This window comes from Camelus dromedarius, chromosome 1 (genome assembly GCF_036321535.1).
Source record: "Camelus dromedarius isolate mCamDro1 chromosome 1, mCamDro1.pat, whole genome shotgun sequence".
NCBI lineage: Eukaryota > Metazoa > Chordata > Mammalia > Artiodactyla > Camelidae > Camelus > Camelus dromedarius.
In genome coordinates, this window is record NC_087436.1 from 72,220,828 (window position 1) to 72,245,101 (window position 24,274).

The 24,274-nt window shown below is 34.7% G+C and overlaps 1 protein-coding gene and 1 non-coding gene across 2 annotated transcripts; one reads left to right on the plus strand and one right to left on the minus strand.

Moving 5' to 3' along the window:
* Positions 1-1,584: 1,584 nt before the first annotated feature.
* CXCL8 (C-X-C motif chemokine ligand 8) lies at positions 1,585-4,643 on the plus strand. The gene is made up of 4 exons (XM_010982823.3): positions 1,585-1,742; positions 2,559-2,694; positions 2,979-3,062; positions 3,486-4,643. Exons 1-4 carry the CDS (start codon positions 1,679-1,681, stop codon positions 3,505-3,507), a joined length of 306 nt encoding a protein of 101 aa, XP_010981125.1. The 5' UTR covers positions 1,585-1,678; the 3' UTR covers positions 3,508-4,643.
* A 17,653-nt stretch (positions 4,644-22,296) lies between these two features.
* TRNAD-AUC (transfer RNA aspartic acid (anticodon AUC)) lies at positions 22,297-22,373 on the minus strand. Its single transcript has one exon. It is a non-coding gene; the product is annotated as a tRNA-Asp (tRNA).
* Between the last annotated feature and the right edge of the window lie 1,901 nt (positions 22,374-24,274).

Consider the following 24,274-nt stretch of genomic DNA (forward strand, 5'->3'; position numbering starts at 1 on the left):
TTGGTCTAATTTTCAATAATTCTTCTGTCAGAAAATTTAATTTAAATCCTATATCACTGTTTAAACTAGCTATTTCCTCAAGCAGTTTTGAATTCCATAGATTTTTAAGACTCTCTGTACTCCAGATTTTCAATCTGAAAGGGCAACTTGAACTCAGATATAACCAGATTTTAATCTGGAGCTTTAAATTTTTAGCAAATCCTAACTCAAACTGGTGTTGTTTCTATTTTATTATATTGTTTCATTACATGCTGTAATCTAGCTTTACTTGGTATTTCAGAAACCAATCTTTCATCAAGAATCCACTAAGGCAAAATAAATTTTTAGGAAATAATTGTTGGTGGAATGGCTTTGCAGTTTGGAAGTCAAACATCTGACAAAAATGAGAAACACAAGCCATAGCTTTTGGATTAGATAGGAATCCATCAGTGTAAAAGTTAAGCCAGGAAGTTTGCATATATTAACTTGATGAGATAGGTCGAGATTTTTAAACTCAGCTTCTAGCTATAGAAACTGGAACGCAGAAACGTTAAAAGCCACAAAAGATTAGGTGGCTGAACTAGGGTTTAAACCCAGATGTTCCTTCCACTAAGTACACATTACTTACCTTTCTATTACACGCCACCTCATCCCGCCTCATCCAAGTAACCCCAGCGAACCACATCCTGGGACATAAACATGTTTTATTCTATCGCTTGAGTGTCTGTGGACAGTATCCTTATCGAGAACGTGCTGCTGCTCTTCATCCTCGTCTATTAAAGTCCTGCATCCTTCGATACCCTGCTCAAACGGCTATACCCTTGTTGGAACAAACATCATGGTACCATCTGTCTGTTTCTGTAATATAACCTGGCCCTTATATTGCTTTCTTCTTCTGATGGCCGAAACTTTTTAAAACCAAGTACTTAGTCTTCTCCACTTCTAGATTCCCACATTACTCAGAAGTTACTTGATAAATATTTGTGGAACTGAACTGAAAGATATATCCTTTCAGTCTGTTAAACATACATTAGAAAAGACAAATCTTTTGAAAAGTTGTAACCTGCTCCTTGAGAGCGGTAATCGTTCCTGGAAACTTTCCAGAATGCTTAGGAAAGGACTTCTCATAAATTATATCTCCACTAAAAGTGGTTTGCTCAATTACCTTCTCTATCACTACAGCACGTATAATTTACCTAAAGAAATGATTGTGCCATAAAAGAATAATCACAAATGACCTTCCTCTAACAGCTGCCAGATGATACTGTGATAAAGTGAATAAATAAAATAAAAGGGAAATAAAATAAAAGGGAAAACAACTGACAATCATGGATCAAACTGAGAAGATTGACTATTTTAAAACTATTTTAAAATGTGTTTTAAAATAAAATCAGTAAAGTGGAATTACTTGAAAGAGCAAATAAAACTTCAACCATTGCTGAAAATTTGATAAGAAATTAATTGTTCGAGGAGTCCGATGACTCAGGTCTGCCCTCAAAGGGCGGGTGGAGGGTTGCGTGGTGTGGAATTTCCTCTAACAGTGATGTAAGGATGATGGTGCACATGTTCCCCACTCTTTCGATAATATAAAAAGCCACAGGAGCTCTCTGTCCAACACAGGTCCTCTGGGACAGCAGAGCTCACAAGCGTCTAGGACAAGAGCCAGTAAGAAGCCACAAAGGACACACTCTGTGTAAACATGACTTCCAAGCTGGCTGTTGCTCTCTTGGCAGCTTTCTTGATTTCTGCAGCTCTGTGTGAAGGTAAGCATATTGTTCTGATCTACAGAGTTTTCCTGTGTCTAAATGTGATCCTCAGATAGCAAGATTATCTTTAATGCTTTGATGACAAGCCTCCTTTTTATTCAGGACAAGGAAACCATCTTTGCAGTCATTCAATGTTGAATTGAAGTTTTAAATTTTTAAGTAGGATCTTCAATATTTAGAAAAGTATAGTTTGATTTATATAGACATTCTGCTCCTATCATTCATACTCTGTAGTATATATATATTTAACTAAGTTTATAATTTAGGGTGTATCTTATTGGATGCCACAGTTACACCTATTATCTATTAATACTGAATAGGGTAACTCAGGTAATTCTACTCCATGTACTATTTTATTGACAAGCTTCAGTTGCTTTTTGACTTAAAGTCACCCTGACAGATTATAGATCTTGTTGGGATCCCTTATATTTCTGTTAACTCTTTCTGAAGGCAATTTCCCTGTTGATGGATCTTAGTTTGCCTACCATAAATAGCACTGTGGTAACACAGAGGATTATGCAATGTCAAGTAAAAGAAAAAGTACCACGAGGATGTCAACATTGCTCAAAGACTACTCCAAGTCTTTATGTAATCTAGTGTTGTTAGAAATGACTGTTTTTAAAACAAAGAGAAAGATTGGGCTCAGGACCTTAAAGAATATCCAGCCATCAATTTCAGGAGTAATTTTGCTAAATATGTGATGTTTACCAAACACACGGTCACCAAATAATTGCATTGGAATTAACAAGGGCGTGGCTAGCAGAGGCGTGCCTGTTCATGAGATCAATCCTTAATTACTTTTTTTTTCCACAGCTGCAGTTCTGTCAAGACTGAGTTCAGAACTTCGATGCCAGTGCATAAATACACACTCCACACCTTTCCACCCCAAATTTATCAAAGAACTAAGAGTGATTGAGAGTGGACCTCACTGTGAAAATACAGAAATCATGTAAGTAATCTCAAAAATGATTAGATATTTTACTTTAACAAACTGAAGATAAGGAAGATATGGAAGAATCTGACAAAGTTCTAGGTATTAGGAATACATAGTGAGCAAAACAGAAAAGAAAAATTATTTGTCTGCATGGCATTTAATATGGTATCTTCCATGACTCATCACTGAACATTGGTTTAGACTTAGATTTTATGCCTGTACTTAGGGACCCATGATTTGAATGGCACAAGAATGTTTGAAATCTACTAAATATTGATTTTAGTCATCTCTCATTTCAGTGTTAAGCTTGCCAATGGAAGAGAGGTCTGCCTGAATCCCAAGGAAAAGTGGGTGCAGAAGGTTGTGGAGATATTTTTGAAGAGGTAAGTTTGTTTGCTTGTTTTTAATTTAGATTCCTCATTTATCCTATGACATAGAGTCCAAAAGTCAGCCTATAAATTTTGTGCTGCTGCTGAAAATTTTATCTTTTAAGTATCTGCTTCTTTGATTAAAAAAAAAAAATAGCAGCAATAATGAGTCTGTTGTACTCATGCCTGGGAAGGCCACACACCTCAGTATGTCCGGGAAAGTATGGGTTTATGCCTGTGCTTGGCTCCCTCGATCACAGAAGGTTCTGGCTTAGATGACAACATATCTGGTCATTTATAGTTGAAAATGTAGAGTATTTCTAAAACATGGATATATAAGACTATTAATCTCTATATTAAATATATTTTTAAGAATCATACATCCCTCCTTATTAAAACATTGTTCATTTAAAATTTTTTTATTTTATTTATTTTCAGAGCTGAGAAGCAAAATCCATGAAAACACCCTAAAACCCATTCTCCATGGCTTCCAAGAATTCCTCAGTGAAGATGCCAATGAAACTGCAAACAAATCTACTTCAGTGCCTTATGTACTGTGTGGGTCTGGTGTAGGGTTGCCAGATAAAATATAGGATGCCCAGCTATATTTGAATATTAAGTAAAATTATGAATATTTTTTCAATGTCCCATGTACATTGTTCCATCTAGGACACACTTATATTTTAAAAATTATTCATTGTTTATGATAAGTTCAAATTTAGCTGGAAATCCTATTCTTGTTTTTGTTATTGTATCACATCTTGCAACCCTTGTCTGCTGGCCAGGATTCACGTGTCTCTCTTCAAATGCACCTCACTCTTCTTTATTCTTTATGGAGAATAAGTTTCAGCCACCATCCTACCTTACAGAGATGTAGGGGCATGTGGCTGGAAGCACTTTAACTTTAATGCAGAGTCAAGTAAATTATTTTCAAGTGTAACTTATTCACCTATTTATTATTTATGTATTTATTTAAGCATCAAATATAGTAATGTTTGTGCACAAATTTGGAGAAATGGGAAGGAAGCAACGTTAGTAAGATAGTATAATGATGGTAGTGAATTTATATTTATTTTAGGTATTAAGTGATGTTGAATTACAGACCTATTTTGTTCAAGGTTGTTATAATATGACCATAGTTGCCAGATTTAGCAAATTAAAAAACAAAGCAAACAAACAGGGCACCCAGCTAATTTTCCCTTCTGATAAGCAATGAATAATTTGCTAGTATAAGTACATCACTATTTATCTGAAATTTTAATTGAACTGGCAATCTTACATTTGATACTTCTGGTCTGGTCACTGCAAGCCTTATTTTGCAGTGCTGTGTTGAATCACCCGAAACCTGAGTTAGGACGATTTTCTCAAAATAGCAAAAATTCACCAGACAATAATTTCTTGCTAATTCTTATTTATTCTGAGCAATTAGATTCTCATAATTTTATTTAAATTATTGTATAGTTTAACATCAACTTTACTTTTTGACTTTAAGATGCTTTTATGTGTTCCTAAATAGACTCTTTCTATTGTTTTTGATAGTATGAAAAGATGAATGTAACTATAGCATATTTAAAATAAAATTCATTGTCAAAGTCATCCGAGGTTGTCTTTGTCTTTCTTTGTAGTTTTAAGATTTGTTGTTTTCTTTTTTTATATTAAAAGTCATATTTTGATTTAAAAACATAAATGCATATATATACTACATTGCATAATAATGATAATCATATTTATATGCTGTGTGGAAAATTACAAGATTTTATTTGTGGAAAAGTATAACTCCTTTCCAAAGATGGGTTACAACCAGTAGTCTTTTCCATAGAATGATGGAAATTTTCTCAACTCCCCACTGTGTACCATTTTGCTAATAAAGGTGACTTCAGATTTTCAACAGATAGCCCAGGGGCCTATACAGCCTAACTCAGCTGTACACTCAGTGAAAGAGGGAGGGGGTACACATTACAAGGCAATTCTCAGCTGATTGAGGAATACTGACACATCTGAGGCAAAGAAATTTAAAATATGATTAAAGACCAAGCATATTTGAAAACAAATCAAACAAAACTCTTAAAAGTAAAAACGCAATATAACTGAAAACCTCAGTGGATGAGTTTTATAACAGCTTAGATACAGCTGAAAAGAAACGGGAATTAGGAAATAAACCCAAAGAACTTTACCTGAAATTTATATCAGAGAGATAAAGAGGTAGTAAATTGGAAAAAGAAAAGACAAGACAAGACAAGACATGGAGGAGATGGAATAAGGTCTTATTGATGTCCAATTGGATTTTTATAAGCAGACAAGAGAGGAAAGGTCAGAGACAATATTTGAAGTGACAGTGGCTGAAAACTTCTTAGAAATGATGAAAAATAATAATCCACAGTTTCAAGAAATTCAATTTACCAACTCTTAATTTTACATTCCTACTCAACTAACAAGGATCTTAGAACTTTGACATTTATCCACCTCCCAGCTCATTTACTATTGCTGCTGGGTATTTTAAGTCCACTTTTTTTTTTTTTTTTTAAAGTTCCACAATGTAAAGTGAGGAAGAGAGTCCTCTTTCATTTTCACACTTGTTAGTTCACATTGCAATCTACTTTTCCTGTTTCTTTAACTCCTTACAATCACTCTGGGTTCCTGTAACTGCCATTTTTTTCTCTGAGTCAACATTATCTATCAGTAATATGGTACAAAATCCATTGTCTTTTCTAATTCCCAGTGCACATTAACACAAAAGTGTGCAGCATAATAGAATTAATTAAAGATTTGTAAACGATGCACAAGGAAGAACCAAATGAAAATTCAGCCCTGGTGTTCATTGCTTCTAGAATCATTGTTTCCCACTGAGGGTAACTTCTCCCTGCCTGGAGTCCTTCCCAGGCTATGTTGTGGGGCTCTTTTCCCACAGAGTTGAGTTCTTTGACTCTTAAGTATCTTTTGGAGAATTTCTGATTGCCCCAACTGTAAATCTTGTGGGAACTAATAAGCCTGCTCTTTACTCTGTTACATGGAAAAAAATCCTATTTGTTGTCTGCTATCTTTGCAAATTCACTTCATTTCCATATTCTTCTCTTGGAATATCAGTGCCCTTGTCCTCCCCTTTGCAGTCTCTCATCTTGTGGATTGTATTCACAGTGAGTAAAACAAGATAACGAACAAATCATTTTAATAAAATGATAATAGGAGAGATGCAGGGGTCTTCAGAAGCAGTTAGCAAGGAGTTATCAAAGTGAAGTGGCCTAGGTTTCCCTAAGAAAATCTAAGCCAGAGTCTGAAAGATGAGTAGGAGTTAGCCAGCCAAAGGGAAGAAGGACCCGGGGGGAAGAGTGGGCTAGAAGGCAGGGGAGAAGTAATTTCTGTGATCTGAGAAGTGAAAGAATTTCAGTATGACTTGTGTTTGGCTTGAAACAGAACAAGTGTTAACAGATAAAGATATGCTAAATGGACTATGGAAAGCCCTAAAGGGCTTAGATTTGGAATTGAAAACTTCTAATGGATTCCAATTACCTTTATTTAAAATCACCAGCATTATAAACCATTCTTCCTGGGTCTCCTAAAAAGAAATGGGAAGCCATAAAAAGCAACTCAGAAGTATGATCTTGGGGACTTTTTAATGGCATTTGGAGACTGAATCATCAAAAAACTCCCAATCTTACACAAAACCTTTTAATGTGTTAAATACCCATCTTTAATATGATCAGTGTTCAACCCTGAAGGCAAAGTGAAGACATGTGCACCAATCTGGTGAATCTTAATAACAAATATATTTTTAAAATATCAACCTCTTAATTTCATTTTTATCACTTTTAAAATATGCCAAATGATTTTCCTCATGCTCTCATATGTATTGTCCCTGTCTTATAAGACAACAAATTATTCCACTGAAAAGGCAATTAAGTGGATCAAACTGCAGATTAAGTGTCATGTAAACAAGCCAAAAATGAAAAATGAAAACGAGTAAGAGAGAGAAAACATGAGAGCAAGAGAGCAAAGAAAAAGTCAGTAAATTTGCTGAATTGAAAATTTGTTTCATTTTGCTTCCACAATATTAATAAAATTACATATATAGACACAAATTTTATTTGTATAGACATAGACACAAAGTTGAGCATACAATCTATTATCCATACATTTAATCTATTTGTGTATATAACAAATTATAAACCAAATTTTCCAAGTAGAAACATGAATGTAAGTATAGAGATACACATACATAAAGTAAAAAAATGTGGAGAGATAATAAAGGGTTCACCTCAAAAGTTGAATTAAGTGTAAAATACTATAACACATACATTGTACATACAACATACAAATCAAGTAATTTTCATAATTGCTCTTATGTTTGCTAAACATGAATCAAAAAATAGATTTATAGGTTGAAGTTACCTAAGCAAAATCTTTTCTTTCAAGATTTAGTAAGTGAGTAAATAATTATTTTCTACTGTAATAGATCTATTTGGTCAGCCAGGCCAGGTTATGCTTGAAAACTTCAGAAGAAAGGATGAAAAACTATTTTGCTTTTTGCTTACGGTAGTAATACAGCTAAGAAAAATTGCTTAAGACTGCATTAACCCTGCAATAAGGGAAAAAAAACTTAAGATAACAATTTCTCAATTACCCACTTAAAAAGACCATCAAACAGCATTTGTCCCAAGTTTGTTAACCACCAGCTGAATTTGCAAAGATAACAGACAACAAACAGGAAATTTTTCCATGTAACAGAGTAAAGAGCAGGCTTATTACTTCCCACAAGATTTACAGTGGGGGCAATCAGAAATTCCCCAAAAGATACCTAAGAGTCCAAGAACTCAACTCTTAATCAGTGGAGAAAGAAGGCTTTCTATGTTCTTTGCAATCCCATAGATAAAAATCAAGTTGGATAAATACTATTGTTACAAGACTTTTTAACATTATTTGGTAAAATGATAAATGGACTCAAAAGCATAGCATGAAGTGGGGAGAGTATAGTTTAAGTGGCAGAGTGCATGCTTAACATGCACGAGGTCCTGGGTTCAATCCCCAGAACCTTCTCTAAATAAATAAATAAGTAAACCTAATTACTATTCCCCACCCCCACAAAAAGCATAGCATGTTGGAAAATTAAGATGGGGAAACAGTCATAGATATTTCCACTCCAGGTTTGCTTCAGAATTTATCTAGAGGAGTATTCTGATAGCTTTGTGCAGGATCATGGTGCTGGGGCTAAAAGTAAGCTTTTAATGTAACTAGAAATTCCATTGCATAGGGCATGATTAAGCTCATATTTTAATCATGTTATGATGTGATTCTACATCCTAAATTAATCTTCTGCCATTCATCCCATGCTCTTCAAAATGCTTTTACATTTATATTTTCAGGGTTCCCTGAAAAGATATGTCCATGGGAAAGCATTCTGTAGGTAGCCATCTCTGCATCTCTGCCTAGATTTCTTCTTTACGCTTCCAAAGGCACTCAGCATGCCCCTTTACAGGGATCCCGTGTAAGGCATGTTTTACTAAAGTGAAAACTTGTTTCTTCTCAGGTCTCAGAGGTCTCGAGAAGCGTCCTCATGACATATGTGAATCATCCCTCCGCTAACTTTCCACACTTGTTTTATTCTTCTGTAGTATATGCCAGTCATGCTTTGTAAACAGCTCATTCCAAAATTTTCTTAAGTGGAATTTTACTATTGATCCCATTTACAAATTTATATCTGGATAATGAAAGAAAATCTCATATTTACAAAATCTTCCTGTAAAACTTGAATGAGGCCTCTGTGCTAATATGAAAAAAATTCTGAATTGAAATAATATCATCCATATGTAATGTTACATAAATTTTATATAAGCTGTGTGATTTTTTAAATCTATACCTTCTCCAATTATTTAAAAATTTAAGCAGTTTTTAGTAAACAAAGATACATGAACTCTGACAAAAATATGGTATGCTCTGTGTGGATTTATTTGGAACAGAATAAATGCCATTTTTATACTTGCTTTACATATAATATAGTACATTAGCTTTTACAGATTTTAACTTTTCACATTTTGACTCCTGAAAAATCTATGGCAGAAAGGAGTATGTGTTGACAATTTTGATATTGCTACACCCGTAACTGAACAATTAAATTGAGCAAAAGTAAATGGATCGCTAATAATTGGAGCCAGGTTCCTCACTGTTACAGTATAAATTTTCAGATAAGCAAGGGGAGGAAGCAAAAATAATCCATGAATTAAGAGTTGGAGACATCAGTATGAATTCATGTTTAGCTTAATATAGATACAAATGGATACATATAGAAATACTTATGGATATGTGTATATGTGTATATAAACAGGTTAGTACACACAGACATACTTCTTTCCTTTGTCAGCTGAGACGCCCAAGAAGCAATGACACTCTAGCAGCCTCAAGCACACCTTGCACCCAGATCTTGGTTTCTAAAACCATTTTCCAGTAAAACAGAACAGTGCTCCTTGGAGGAATGTCTCATCAGGAGACTGGGGAAGGAAACATACAAAATGAGTTGTGAGCATCTTCCATCAACATAAAGTAAGAAAGTGCTTTTCTCCAAAAAAAATTGGTGAGGGTATGCCACAGAGGAACAGGGGCCAACTGAAAGCTGGAACAATGGCCAAAGCTGGAATAAGTTGAGAACAAAATAAAGTAGTATATTATAACTCAAAACCTAGAGCAAATACTCATGAGTCTATACTGATATGAATCATTGAGTAAATAAATAAATGCAGAAGAGACAAACCTTTCATGCAGAAGAATTCCAAGTAATTTACATAGATACTTCTTCCCCAAGGTGAAGCATAACTATGCCCTCCTGAAGTGGGAGCGGTGCAGAGTGACTTCATTCCACAGAACACGGTACGGAAGGGAGAATAAGAAGAGCAAGTTCATAGTAGGGAAACCTGAAAATCAGTACATCAGCCAAGGTCAACAACATGGTGATAAATCGTGTTGATAGAATGGCACTTTACCTCTGTGGTTTTCCTCCTAAAATCCCTGTCTAATACTGAGAAATACATGAGACAAATTCCAATAGAGAAGCATTCCACAAAGTACCTGACCAGTGCTCCTCAGAACTGTCAAGGTCATCTTAAACAAGGACATTCTGGGAAACTACTACATCTCAGAGGAGTCTAAGGAGACATGACAATTAAATGCAATGTATCCTGGATTGATTCTAGGACATAAGAAAGACATTAGGTAAAATCTATGAAAATCTGAATAAAGTATGGACTTTGTTTAATATTATTTGTCTTAGTTTGGGCTGCTATAAAAAAGTACCATGGACTGGGTGGTTTATTAAAAAAAAACAGACATTTATTTCTTACAGTTCTAGAGGCTGGAAATCTGTACCAGCTTGATCGGGTTCTGGTGAGCATCTTCCTCTTTGCAGTCTGCCAACTTTTGATTGTATTCTCACATGGCAGGAAGCAGAGAGCCAGAGCAAGCTCACATCTCTTTTCACGACAGTAATGATCCTATTCTAGAGGGTTCTACTCTCATATCTGATTTTCTCCCAAAGGCCCTACCTCTTAATACCGTTTCATTGGGAGTTAGGATATCAACATATGAATTTTGGGGAGTCACATTCAGTCCACAACAATAATGTAACAATATTGGCTCATTAATTGTAACAAATGTACCCTGCTAATGTAAGATGTTGATAATAGTGGACGCTCGAGTGGGGAGGGTACAGCTCAGTGGTAGAGTTCATGCTTAGCACACACAAGGTTCTGGGTTCAATCCTCAGTACCTCCATTAAAATAAATAAATAAATTTAATTATCACCACCCAAAAATAATAGTGGAAACTGGGTTTGGGATATATGGGAACTCTCTGCAATATCTTCTCAATTTTTCTGTAAATCTGAAACTGTTCTTTAAAAATACCTATTTAAAAAAATAAGTGCGGGAGCCAAAAATAAATGAATAAAAAACCTACAGCAAGTAGTAATTTGTAGTTTTCTGCCAGTAACAATGAACCTGGTGTGTGGGCTTTGAAGCTGATGTGTGGAGAGCATGTTCCTTAGGTAGTGATGGAGCTAACATGACCATTAACAACATTTGTACCGCCTTGTCTTCCCTTCCTTGAGGTCTACTACTGGAGTATGCTGGAGTTTGAGAATTTGCCGAATTTCTCAAACTATGTCAAGGGTCTACCATAATAATGATAATCATATTTGATGACCATATAAGTTAGAGAAATGTATGCAGCAGGTAAATGCCATCAACAGGAGGCCATAGAAATTGTGGTAAACTGGGGACACATGGTTTGCCTAGGGTCATAATAATTAAAATTACCTTGAAACACAGAAACTTCCAAGTCACACTCTTTTGGCTGCCAGTTTGGACCACAGAACTGACTGAAAAACTAATCCCTCAAAGCAATTTTTTTTTTTTTTTTGATAGTAAAAGCCAGCACTACAGGTATTCCTTCTTTAGTTAAGCCCATGATTCTGTTCATGTCTTAGATTAGGATTGGATGATCAGTGTTGGACCACATATGTTAAACACAATGTTTTAGACTTTTTTGCATCTGGAATGGTGGAGAGAGTTGAGAAATATACAGTGCATTTTAGTAAATATGATTTATAAGTCAAATTATCCTTTAATTCTACAATATGTGCAATTTAAAAGAAATGCACCAAAATAGAGACAGGAACTGAAAGAAATTAAGAGAATAAAGTGTTAATGACTGCCTGCTTTACACTCTATTTTCCCCGGCTACCTGTAGCTGCCTCAGCAGATGGCCTGAGCCTGAGCCTCAGTCTTCCCAAGTTCTTAAGCTAATACTGGCAGGACAAATAAATATATAAGTACCATTATAGGTTATTACAAGATATTGAATAGTAATATCTTGTAATAACCTATGATAAAAAAGAATATGAAAAGGAATATATATACATGTATAACTGAATCACTATGCTATACATCAGAAACTAACATAACATTGTAAATTGACCATACTTCAATAAATATACATATATATATGTACATAAGCACCAAACCACTTTTCTTGAACCGCATGTTTTCTTGCCTTGCTCTCTGCATTGACATTCTCAGCTTCTGGCCATTTCTTTTTCCTCCTAAAGACATTTCCTCACTTGTTCTTTAGATATAATAACTGAGATTGAATTTCCAGTACCTCCTTAACTTGCCCCTTGAAATATGTCCGCCTCTGACAGTTCAGAATGTCCTCCAGTTCAATTCTAACATAACCTTTGGATGTTTTTAAGGCCTATAAAACAAGAAATATGGCAGCTCAACACAGAGGTAGTCTGGCAGTGTATGTTGAGTAGACATAGGGGAGGAATAGTTAACGGAATTTGGATAAGCTCTACTGGATTCTCAACTTATGAAACGTAAGTCTGAATTCAAGCCTGCTCTGTTTCTTTGCCTCCTTTTTCTCCCTTCAAGTTAGGAAATTTGTATATAATTCTAAAAATCTTCCATCTGTCTGTATCTGTTTATAAATTTATCTAAATATAATCATCTGTCTGTCTATTTTTTAAGGGTCACCTGTATTCCCTATTGTGTTAAAAACTTATTTTTTATTGTGATAAAATATACATAACAAAATATACCATCTTAACAATTTTTAAGCTTACAGTTCACTGACATTAAGTATACTCATAGTGTTGTGAAACCATCATGAAACTGTATCTCTAGAACTTTTTCATTTTCCCAAATTGATACTATGTGCCCATTAGACAATTTCTCCTCATTCCTCCTTCTCCTCCAGTCTCTGGCACCCAGCATTTAATTTTTCTGTAGCTATGAATTTGATGACTCTAGAAGCCTATTATCAGTGGAATCACAAAACATTTGTCATTTTGCGACTGGCTTATGTGACTTTGCATCATGTCTTCAAGGTTCATCCCTACTGTACCATGTGTCAGAATTTCTTCCTTTTTAAGAATAACTTTCCATTGTATGTATGCACATTTTGTTTAACCATTTACCTATTGATGGACATTTGGGTCTTTCTTCCTTTTGGCTACTGTGAATAATGTTATGAATGTGAATTGTGAATAATGCTATGAAAACTGGTGTACAAATATCTGCTCAAGTCCCTGTTTTTAATTCTTGGGGAATATATCCAGAAGTGGAATTGCTGGAAGTTGTGGCATTTTTATTTTTTTGAGGAAACACCATATTGTTTTCATCTGCAGCTGCATCGTTTTATCTTTCCACCAGCAATGCCCATGATTTCAGTGTCTTCACATTCTCACCAATACTTAATTTCTTTTCCTCTCTCTCTCCTTTCCTTCCTTCCTTTCTCTCTCCTTCCCCCTCTCTTCTTTCTTCCTTTCTTCCTTTCAATAGATGTCTTCATGGATGTAAAATAGTTTCTCAAGCTGGGTTTGATTTGCATTTCCCTAATGACTAGTGATGCTGAGCATCTTTACATGTGCTTACTGGCTATCTGTGTATTTTCTTTGGAGAAACGTCTATTTGAGTACTTTGCCCATTTTTTAATTGAATGTTTGTTTCTGTTGTTGTTGTTGTTGAGTTGTAGGAGTTCTGAATATATTACAGGTATTAACCCCTTATCAGATGTATAACTTGCAAATATTTTCTGCCAATTCCGTGGGCTGCCTTTTCACTGTTGATAGTGTCCTTTGCTGCACAAAACTGTTTAATTTTGATGAAGTCCAATTTACCTATTCTTTTATTTTGTTGCTTGTGCTTTTGGTATCATATGTGTTAAAACTTGTAATATTAGATCTTTCCCCAATTGATCTGTAGGATTTATATTACCTAATGTTTAACTTTAAGAAAAATATATTTTTATGAGGCAGCAAAATCTTGAGAGTCAAAATGCAAGGAATTCCTAGACCCACATGGGGACTGTTCTCTTGCTCATGGGTGTTTGCTTTATCTACAGGGAAGGACCAAAGACTCATAAGAAAAATACACAATTACTAACTAAGCTCTCTGAAGAGGCTCAATTTTCTTTTCCTCTCCTGAAATCCCCCTGCCAGGAATCACTGATGTGGACTCTTACTGTATGGAAGAGAGTATAGGAAAAAAAACTGCCATAGTAAAAAGATTTTAACCTATATAAATATTTGAAAAACTTTACAGTTTTGATTTGGGCTTAGAATGTACCATTTCTTAACTCCATGTTGCAACAATCATCACGAGGTCTTTAAAACTTCCCAAGATTCCGCAATGCTGAGCAACTTCTATCCTTGTTTTTCCCCTAGAAGCTTAGGGCGGTCCCAGCCACTGAGGGGTATACTACTGATAGTAACCATGAAGTTGTTTCTGAATTCTGAACTTCTGTGAAAATGGTAAGCAAATAATACCAGATATTTTATGCAAACACTATATTACTACAAAGAGTTAGCGACAAAGACACTTTTAATGAAATGTTTCCTTACTTTCAGCATAACTATTTGCTCTTCTGAAGGGTAGCAATTCTTGTGTTTCATTTTACACAGAAAAAGAACTATCTGCCTTTGTAGTTATTTCACCATTCAGAGACAGCATTGCCACTAAAAGTTGTATATAGACATACTAAAAACTATAACCGAAACTTCACATAAATGTTTCATGGACTCTCTTTTCACAGGGGTCCATGGTACATGCAAAATTAAGCAAAAATATTGCTCTAAATAGAAGAAAGACAGTCCTTACCCTACTGAATTTTAATGTAAAAGGCTTACATCCTTTGAAGGTCTGGCAATTAAAAAAAGTATAAATTAAACGCGTACATTGCATTTATGCTTTTACAGTCTTTCACTCTAGTACACTTTGAGAAAGGAAATATTATCTCATTTTGAAATCGGTAAGACTAAAAGTCAGAAAATCTAAGAAACTTGCTTAAGTTTAATTCAAGCCAAAGTTTGAACTTAGGCTTTCTGGTCCCCACACCAATCCTGTCTCTCCATTATATTACAAGATCTTGTCAGGTCACTCAACCAATTTCACAAGAATTCAGTAGCAAACATCTACTAATCTCTGTGCTGGAAACTTCAGGTAATGTATCTGAGTGAGTAAGATGCAGTTCTTTTCCTTAAAAAGTACTGGGTAGAAAGTCATCACAGATACTATTACTGGAAGTAAGTGCAGTCAGATGTGCTGTTTCCCATAGATGTTGACAAATGCTGTGCGACTTTAAATCCTCGTAGACAACCACCATTTCTGAGTAAGGATGCAGTACTGTAGCCATTATCTTTATAACCTAGATGTTAGCTGGAGCCCTCCTGCCCTTGAGGATCTGGTTAAACTTGACCTAAGTGCAATGTCCAAGGCTTTGTTACAGTCCAGAATCTGTTGCACGTATCCAGTGAGATTCTAGAACTTCCTTATTCTGCTGTGATCATCAGCACTCCAATCCCAAATCCTCACCAGGTAATATCCCCAAACACATGCCCCAAAGTCCATGCTGTCTGTTCATTTAGAAACCCGTCATCATACGAGTTAGGGAGGAAAGGGGCCCGCTGACAATCAATGGTCCTCTACATCTCTGATTCATTTATTCTACTCTCTTTCTCTTCCTCTCTTTTCCCAAGTTTTTCTGCTTTCTCACACGTAATAATTCTACTCACATTTAGCACGCTTTGGAAAACTCGCCTATTCTCCTATTTGCCCATTACAGTATTTTTGTCAAAAATTACAATTTTATTATGCTGTACACCAGGAATTGACACAACATTGTAAGCTGACTATACTTCAATAAAAAAGAATGCCATATTAAAAAAAAGAAAAAATTATAATTTTACTTTTATGGGGAATTCTGGTAAATAAAATATTTTGTTTTCAATACATTTTCCTCTCTTTCTCTTTCTCTCTCTCATCTCCACTCTCTGAGAACATTATATTTTTATCAACTGAAAGGATTAGTATTTTGTTTAACTACAGCATAATCATACTCAACAATCTATAACTAGTATCTATGGAAAAGTACTGGAAATAATTATGATGGATTTTCACTAGGAATTCGTGAAACTACTAGCAATGCTAATGTATTGTAGACAGGTCAAGATCTTATTTTACCGTTATTGTTGTGGTAATGATTGTGGTGGTGATTATCTACTGATATTCTTTGTCTTACGAGATCACTTTAAGAAGTATTAACTCTGGAGGAGGGGATAGCTCAGTGGTAGAGTCTGTGCTTAGGATGCATGAGGTCCTGGGTTCAATCCCCAGTACCTCGTCTAAAAGTAAATAAATAAAATACATAAGTTACCCCCACAATACATACACAAAATGTATAAGGGCTTTAAATGTTATTTTTAAAGAGAATTTTCAGTCTCTAATTCTGCAGATGTTAAGTCTAAATAATTATTTTCTAAAAAACAAAAACTAACATGAAATACATTAAGAGCCCATGACTTATGCCAAAAGTTGTGAAGACTATAAAATATATAGAATAAACAAAACATATGTTCGCATTCTTTAGGGTTTGTCAAGCACTGAATCATGAAAATGCAGAGTTGGGAGGGTTGTTAATAATCATGTAGTAACTCATTCTTGAGAAAATAATCTGAAGAAATGGAAATCTGAAAGTTGCAAATCATTTGTCTCTTGCTTGCGAATAGTGACATGTGTCAGCCTGCTAAAATAAACCTTCCTGTCTCGTGGCTTGAACCTTTTATGAGTATGCAGCCTGTGTTTACTGCAGTAATAAAGCTGATTGTGGGTAAAAAATTGTTGGAACAGAACAGAACTTAGTCTGCAATGATTTGATTATTAGTACATGTTATTGCCTTGCGGTCCTGAAAACAAGTTATACAACCATGAGGAACACCTACACTTCCTCATTTGCTGGAATTCTTTTTTGCTGACTCCGGTTAAAATGCAGAATTTGCATTTGTCAGTCTGAAATCAAGGCGTACAGAATTAGGAATCAGTTGGATGATAAGAAAAAGCAAAACTAGGATAGTTGAAGATTTCGGGAACCTATTTCTGAGCATCTTTCAATCCTGGAGAAAAAAATTTAAATGCAGGGGATTTTAATATCTTCCAAGTAAAGGTTTTATTGATATCTGATGTTTTTGAAAAAAAAATAAATTTGGGTCCTTCTGGAAACAAAGCTGGGTGCATTTAGTGAACATATGACTAAATTCTACACTCTGGAATAACACAAATTTTGTAGGGCCTGGGGAGAAAGGAGAAAAGAGGGAAGCTACCCATCATTACAAAGTCAACAGAATCGACAACCACCTGGATGAGCCTCTTATCTTGATAAGCCTCAGAGCAAACGAGTAAGAAAATACAGCATTTCTGCCACCCTATGTGTGGTAGCCCTGGCTAAGTGCAAGGAATTATCCTAGCAGATCATTTCCAGAGAACATATTCAGGTGACTGGAGTTGCTAAAATTTGCATCACTGATCCATAACCAAAGTGCTACTTTAGGAAGTAGTCCCCTTATTCATCAGTGATGGCAAAGAAATTGGAGGAAGAATGGAAGATAACTAATATTCTATTCCAGAAAGACACAAAATTAACAACAGTTCTGACCCAAAGGGCAAGTGGAACTTAATAGAGGAGTAGAATGAAAATCAATAGCAGTTGGGAGGAGGGTGTAGCTCAGTGGAAGAGTGCATGCTTACATACATGAAGTCCTGGATTCAATCTCCAATACCTCCACTAAAAAAAAAAAAAGAAGAAGAAAAAAGAAAAAGAACAAAAATAACAATAATTCTCTGAAATACAAAGATTCAGAAACTAAGCAACTGGAGATCCATCTAAGTACCAACACAACTGTGCAGGTGAACAATGAGCCCAGCCATCAGAACGGCTAAAATTAAAAAGACAGACAATTCCAAGTCTAGGTAAGGATGCGGAGTAACTGCAGTCAACAAACTCTTGTTGTTTTCTCCTTTTTTTTCCCCTTAAAGTAAGTTGATTGGCCAAAAACTATCAAAGAGAAGATGTGCTCCTGAGTAGGCTAATAGAATTAGTTGAAAGGACAGTTCTACTTCTTATGAATTTTCTGGGAAGTCTTGTCATTTGTGGCATGTATGTGAGATGTGTCTCTAAGTCATCGTGTTGGCATCTTCACCCTAGTTAAGCCAGGTCTGCACTGTTTCCTTCACTATGATTTCTTTATCTCCTTCTTTTGACACAGCTTAATCACCTAGATGTTAGATTTGGATAACGGCTGTGTAATAACTTTTAAATACTTGGATATCAGAGAGCGAGTGAAGGTGAGAACAATGAAAGTGATCACAAATAGAAAATATTGCTAAAAACTTTTAAAAATATGCCTTATGGATCAATTAAGCTAACCTTAGCAAACAGAGTATCTTTTCTTTTAGTTGATTAACTGATTGTTCCGCTCTCCCTGAAGGGTTGACCCAGATACAACAACATGTATTTATTATCAGAGACTCCACTTGGCTAGTGTCTTGAAGACAGATAGATAGATAGGTAGATAGAGATGTGTGTGTGTGTACATTTATCTACTGGAAGAAATTTTTTCACCTTAATCCCCCTTTCTCCCAAAAAAGAAACCTGTCAATAGATGGTTAGAAACAATGGTGGCATGTAACATTTTGTTGATAAACTGTGTTTTATCTAACTCAAATAGTATAGGTTTCTATTGTCCTCACCACTTCACTTCTCCAAGTGGTAAGTGGAGTCTGGGTGGCTGAGGTTAGCACACTTCAAATTCGTTCATGCAGTCTTCTTAGGGTGCTCTTGGTGAGAGGAAAGAAGTGATATTCATTGAGCACTTGATACTGAGCACTGTGCCGGGTGCTAGGATACAAGGATGAACAGTCATTTGTATGAAAGCTCTTTGAGACTCAGAAGGTACAGATACAAATAAACAGCATGACTGGAGTGTAGAGAAGAAAGCTTCTCCTTTTGACTCATGGGCCTTTCCTGGTCTCATACATCACTTAGAGGACAAGGATTGAGGTATAATGAGTGACTTCATAGGAAATAATTGTTCAACACTGACTTCTTTAAAACTTTTCCCCAGTGATTGCTCTATTTATTGATAATTTGCCACTGCCTTCTTCCACTTGTGAAAAATATAATAATTAGCATAATTTTACAGTTATATTTACTTTCAAAACTTTTTTCTAAGTAGCACCAATTTTCTACGAGGACAACAAAATGGGTTGAATTGTGGCCATTCCTTCCCAATCCATATATTGAAGTCCTAACCTCGAATACCTCAGAGTATGAACTCATTTGGATACAGGGTCCCTACAAACATAATTAGTTAAGATAAGGTCATACTGGAGTAAGGTGGCACTTAATCCAATGTAACTGGTATCCCTATAAAAGGGGAAAATTTGGACAGAGAAACAGAGATACACATGGGAGAAATGCCAAGTGAACATGAAGGAAGAAATGGAGGTGTTGCTTCCACAAGCGAAAAAATGTCAAACTGTCAAAATCTAAGCAAAAATTATGGAACAGATCCTCTCTCATAGCCCTCAGAAGGAACAAATATTGCTGACACCTTGATCTTGTACTTCTAACCACTGGAACTGTGAGGCAACAAATTAAGTCACCCAGTTTATGGTACTTAGTTACAGAAGTCTTAGCAAAAGAATACAGACCGTATTTAAAAATCAGTAAAAAATACTTTAGCGAAGCAATGCTATGTTCTCACGGTAGTTAGAGGGGATAGTGCATATTTCTTCTTTCCAGGGAAACTTCCACTGCCACACTTCATAATAAAGGTCTTAGCTAGAAGTTCTCACAAAATGTGGAAAAGGTGTACTGAAAAATTGTTAAAAGCATGAGCCTGGACCAAGATTGACATAGTAGTGAATCCCTGTTCATGCACTGCTTAGCCTTGTGGGTTGGGGCAAATCATCCAAGAATTCTTCACTCTTGAAAATTATATATATTGTCTACAACATAGAGTTATTATAAAAATTATGTAACATGATACAATGACCCATACAAAGCAATCAATAAATGGTAATTATTTTAAAGATATAATCCTAAGTGATATAAAAGATTTCAAATCCTAAAGATATGCTTTCCTCAAATTGATTTATAGGTTTGAAGATGTCTCAACCAAAATTTTTTGAAATTTATTAATTTTTTATTGAAGTATAGTTGATTTACAATTCAACCAAACTTTTAATTGTGATTTCCATGGAACTTGACAAGTTGAATCTAAAATTGATAATGGAAAAGGGCCGAGGATAGCCAAGACCCTTATTTTTTTAAAAAAAGAATAAAGAGGGGAGACTTGCTAAACGGAGTCTCAGAATTATCACAAATTTATAATAATTAAGACAGTGTGGTATTGACAAATACAGTGAGAGACAAATAGATCAATAGAACAGAGAAGAGAACTCAGAAATTGAGACCTATAAATATGGAACACGGACACATTACAAAGACAGCTTTGTACACCAGTGAGGAAAGGAAGATGAAAAAAGTTATCTATTTGTTTAAAACAAAAGTGACTCCTCACCTCACAGCATTCACAAAAAAAAATGCCAAATGCAATCTTTGAAACTTTTAGAAGAAAATATAAATGTATTTCTGACCTTGAGTTAGAGAAGGATTTTTAAAATAAGCTATAGAAGCAATGTTAGAGGACTTTATATTCCAATGAACGAAGATTCTGATCTACAGATTGTGAGACGTAAAAGATGAGCAGCTGTCCTCTCAGCCTTTTTTATCTGTATAGAATAAGGTATTAATCTGACCAGAGCATTAAATGGTTATAGAGGGGTTGTATAATTTTTTTTTTTTTGGAATGAACTGACTTACAAAGCCACAAATGAGAGAATCCCAAAATTGCCTGCTGACCAAAATGGTATTTCCCAACATCTGTGGGCAACCCTGGTTAACCAGATTCTCAGTGTGGACTCCATTGCTAAAAAATTAGTTCTCAGATAAAAGACAATAATGTTACATTTAAGGAGCTGCCCAGCACTCTCCTTTGGAGTGGGTTTCCTCTTTTGGACTCTGGGTGAAAACAGCCATCCAGAAAGGAAAGGTAAGTGTCGATCTGTGACTGGGCTAAGATCTTCTCAATTCCTGTTCAGACATTTGGTTCCGATTAAATATCACCCTCCAACATGCACACACTCACTCACACACATGCGCACACAGGTACACTCAATTGCTATGAAATTTATGAGAAGATTTATAAAGGGGAAAAATGCTGTGTGTACTGACATCATAAAACCACATTTCTGGATGTTAACATTCAATGTTGTATCCAACAAATCCCACAGTTTGATGGAAGCAGGTGGTTTTCAGCAATAAATATGTTGAATAAGGAAAAGACAACAATCTCTTATTATGTTAAGAGTATATAAACATTAAATAATTTCATGCATTATATGAAAATGATATTCCTGAGTATCAACCCCAAGTGCACTGAAATTTCTTAGAACCACTGTTTCTTATATATGCTTCATTGCCAAGGAAGGGGAGGCCAGGGAATTTTAAGACAGGGAATTTACCCTCCAGGGGTAATCAAGATATCAACAAGGCATTGATATATATATATATATGTATTTTTTTTTTTTGTAAATTGAAAGTTTGGTTAACGCACTCTCCTCATCTCCTTTGGATCTACTATCAGAGCAGTTATTTTTTTTTTTATATATTTATTTATTCATTTATTTATTTTTGCAGAGGAGAGGTAATTAGGTTTACTTAATTATTTATTTACTTTTTAAAAAATATATTTTTATAGAAATACAGTTTATAATGTTGTGTCAATTTCTGGTGTACAGCACAATGCTTCAGTCACATAGGAACACACATATATTCATTCTCATATTCTTCTTCACCATAGGTTACTGCAAGATATTCAATATTGTTCCCTGTGCTTTTACAGTACAAACCTGTTGTTTATCTATTTTATATATAGTAGTTAGTGTCTGCAAACCTTAAACTCCCAATTTATCCCTACACACTTCCTTTACTCCCTGGTAACCATAAGTTTGTTTTCTATTCCTGAGTTTGTTTCTGTTTTGTAAATAAGTTTGTTGTCTTTCTTTTTTTAGGTTCCACATGTAAGTGATATCATGTGCTATTTTTCTTTCTTTCTGGATTACTTCACTTAGAATGACATTCTCTAGATTCATCCATGCTGCTGCAAATGGCATTATTTTATTATTTTTTATGGCTGAGTAGTATTCCATTATATAAATATACCACAACTTCTTTATCCAGTCATCTGTTGATGGACATTTAGGTTGTTTCCACATCTTGGCTATTGTAAACGGTGATGCTATGAACATTGGGGTGCAGGTGTCTTTTTGAATTAAGGTTCCCTCTGGATATATTTACTTTTTTTTTTTGATGGAGGTGCTGGGGATTGAATCCAGGACCTCATGCATGATAGGCATGTGCTCTACCATTGAGCTATTCCCTACCCCCACAGCAGATGTTAACTGATCTTGCTCTTAGAGGTAAGATGGAGACTTTTGAGAAAACCAACTTTTGAAAAATGTGATCTATGCAACTGCATACTTGAGTTAAAAAATTAATGCCCAGAGAATTGGATCACAAAACAATTTTCTATCAGAAAAGATTCCCTCTGAGCTGAAAATTAAATATTTTCTCACTTATTAAATTTTTGTTTTGTAAAACACATGAAATTTAGTGAAGAAAAAGCTATATATCTAAATATAATTATGGAAAACAACCTGGAGTTGTTACCATGAATGTGAACTCTATTTTAAACTAACACATGGTCCTGCTTTTCAGCATAACTCCTTTTCTTGTCTACAGAAACATTCTGATAAGGAAAAGTAGGAAAGGATCTGACTCAGAAATAGTAGTGTGGTTAGTGTTAGCTTGGTTACTGTAAGCTTGATTAGAGGTAATAAACAAATACGTTAAAACTAACATCATGCCAAAAAATAGTAGTCATTAGCAGGCTTAAAGTTTTATATATTAAAACTGAAAAGATTTTTTTCCTTTTGCTTGAAACCATTTCTAGCTAAAAGTAAGATAGTCTGAATAAAACCTACTCCAGTTGCCACACTTTGAAGAAAAATTAAACTCCAGGTTAAGATTACAAACTGAAAATCCTTTCCATTTGAGAGTCTTTTACCACTAGAACTTTCAGACTGAAGAAAAAGAAGTGTGATAGATTTCTTTCTCTACTACTTTTAATTAAGACATATGTAGCTTATTGAATTTACCAGTTTGAGTTTAAAATATTTGACTATATATGCTTTTTATCCCTGAGGTGATAGTGAATTACAACTATTCAAAATTAGGTTACAAGTATAAAACTTTAATTAGTGAAAATTTTGAATTTTGCACAAAGATTGAAATGGGTAAATTTTTCTAAATTTCTTATGTAATTTATAATTATCCAAGTTGATATTTGAAAATATATAAATATAAGCACAAGTTTGTAACTGAATTTTTTTTGTAAATAATTTAAGTCTTTTAAATTGGGTTTCTATGATTCTCAGACAATATTGTGTGATCTTATAAAATTATTCCACTTGAATTTTCTAGGTAGATTAATTTTTTTTCTCTGACACATTCTAGTATCAATGTTGACTGCATTGTACTTTGTTGTTAATTTAGATTTTCTGGGTCCTTAACTGATTTTTTTGTCAGCTTGGACTAATACAACTCCAAAGTAACAGTAATATCTGCATTCATATAAACATTTTTGGAGAAATAAAAGCTTCAGCACCTTAACAGCTAGGAATAAAAGAAAATTTAATAATTAAGTAATTTTAATGTGTCTGGTTCATTTTTCAGTCATAGATAATACTTAAATAGAATATTGAAAAAATTGAAAAATCAATTTTCATTTGTCTATATTCTCTCTCTTATCACTTAGAATAAACTTAACTAAATGCTAAATATCCTCCAAGGGGTACATCCTTCTAGATAATTCATGTTGTGTTAATAATCACAGCTATGTATACCCAGTAAATTTAATTCCAAATATATGAGTTCCTAAACTTAAAAAAAGTAAGTATATATAATCTCCTCATGCGTGTGCTATCTATATATTTTGTCTAACTATAAATGATCTTGATTCATCATAACAATAGTCAAATAGTATATTATGGGCATTCACTTTTAAAACTTTTTATTCTAAAATAATTTTGGATTTTTGGAGGAGTTGCAAAGATTGCACAGTGTTCCCATATGCCCTTTAATCAGCTTCTCTAATGTGAGCATTTTTTATAACCATGGTTCATTTATCAAAACTTAGACATTAACACTAGCACAACACCATACACTAAACTGCAGTCTTTTTTTTTCCCACTACAACCCTTCTTCTGTTCCAGGATCCCACCTAGAAT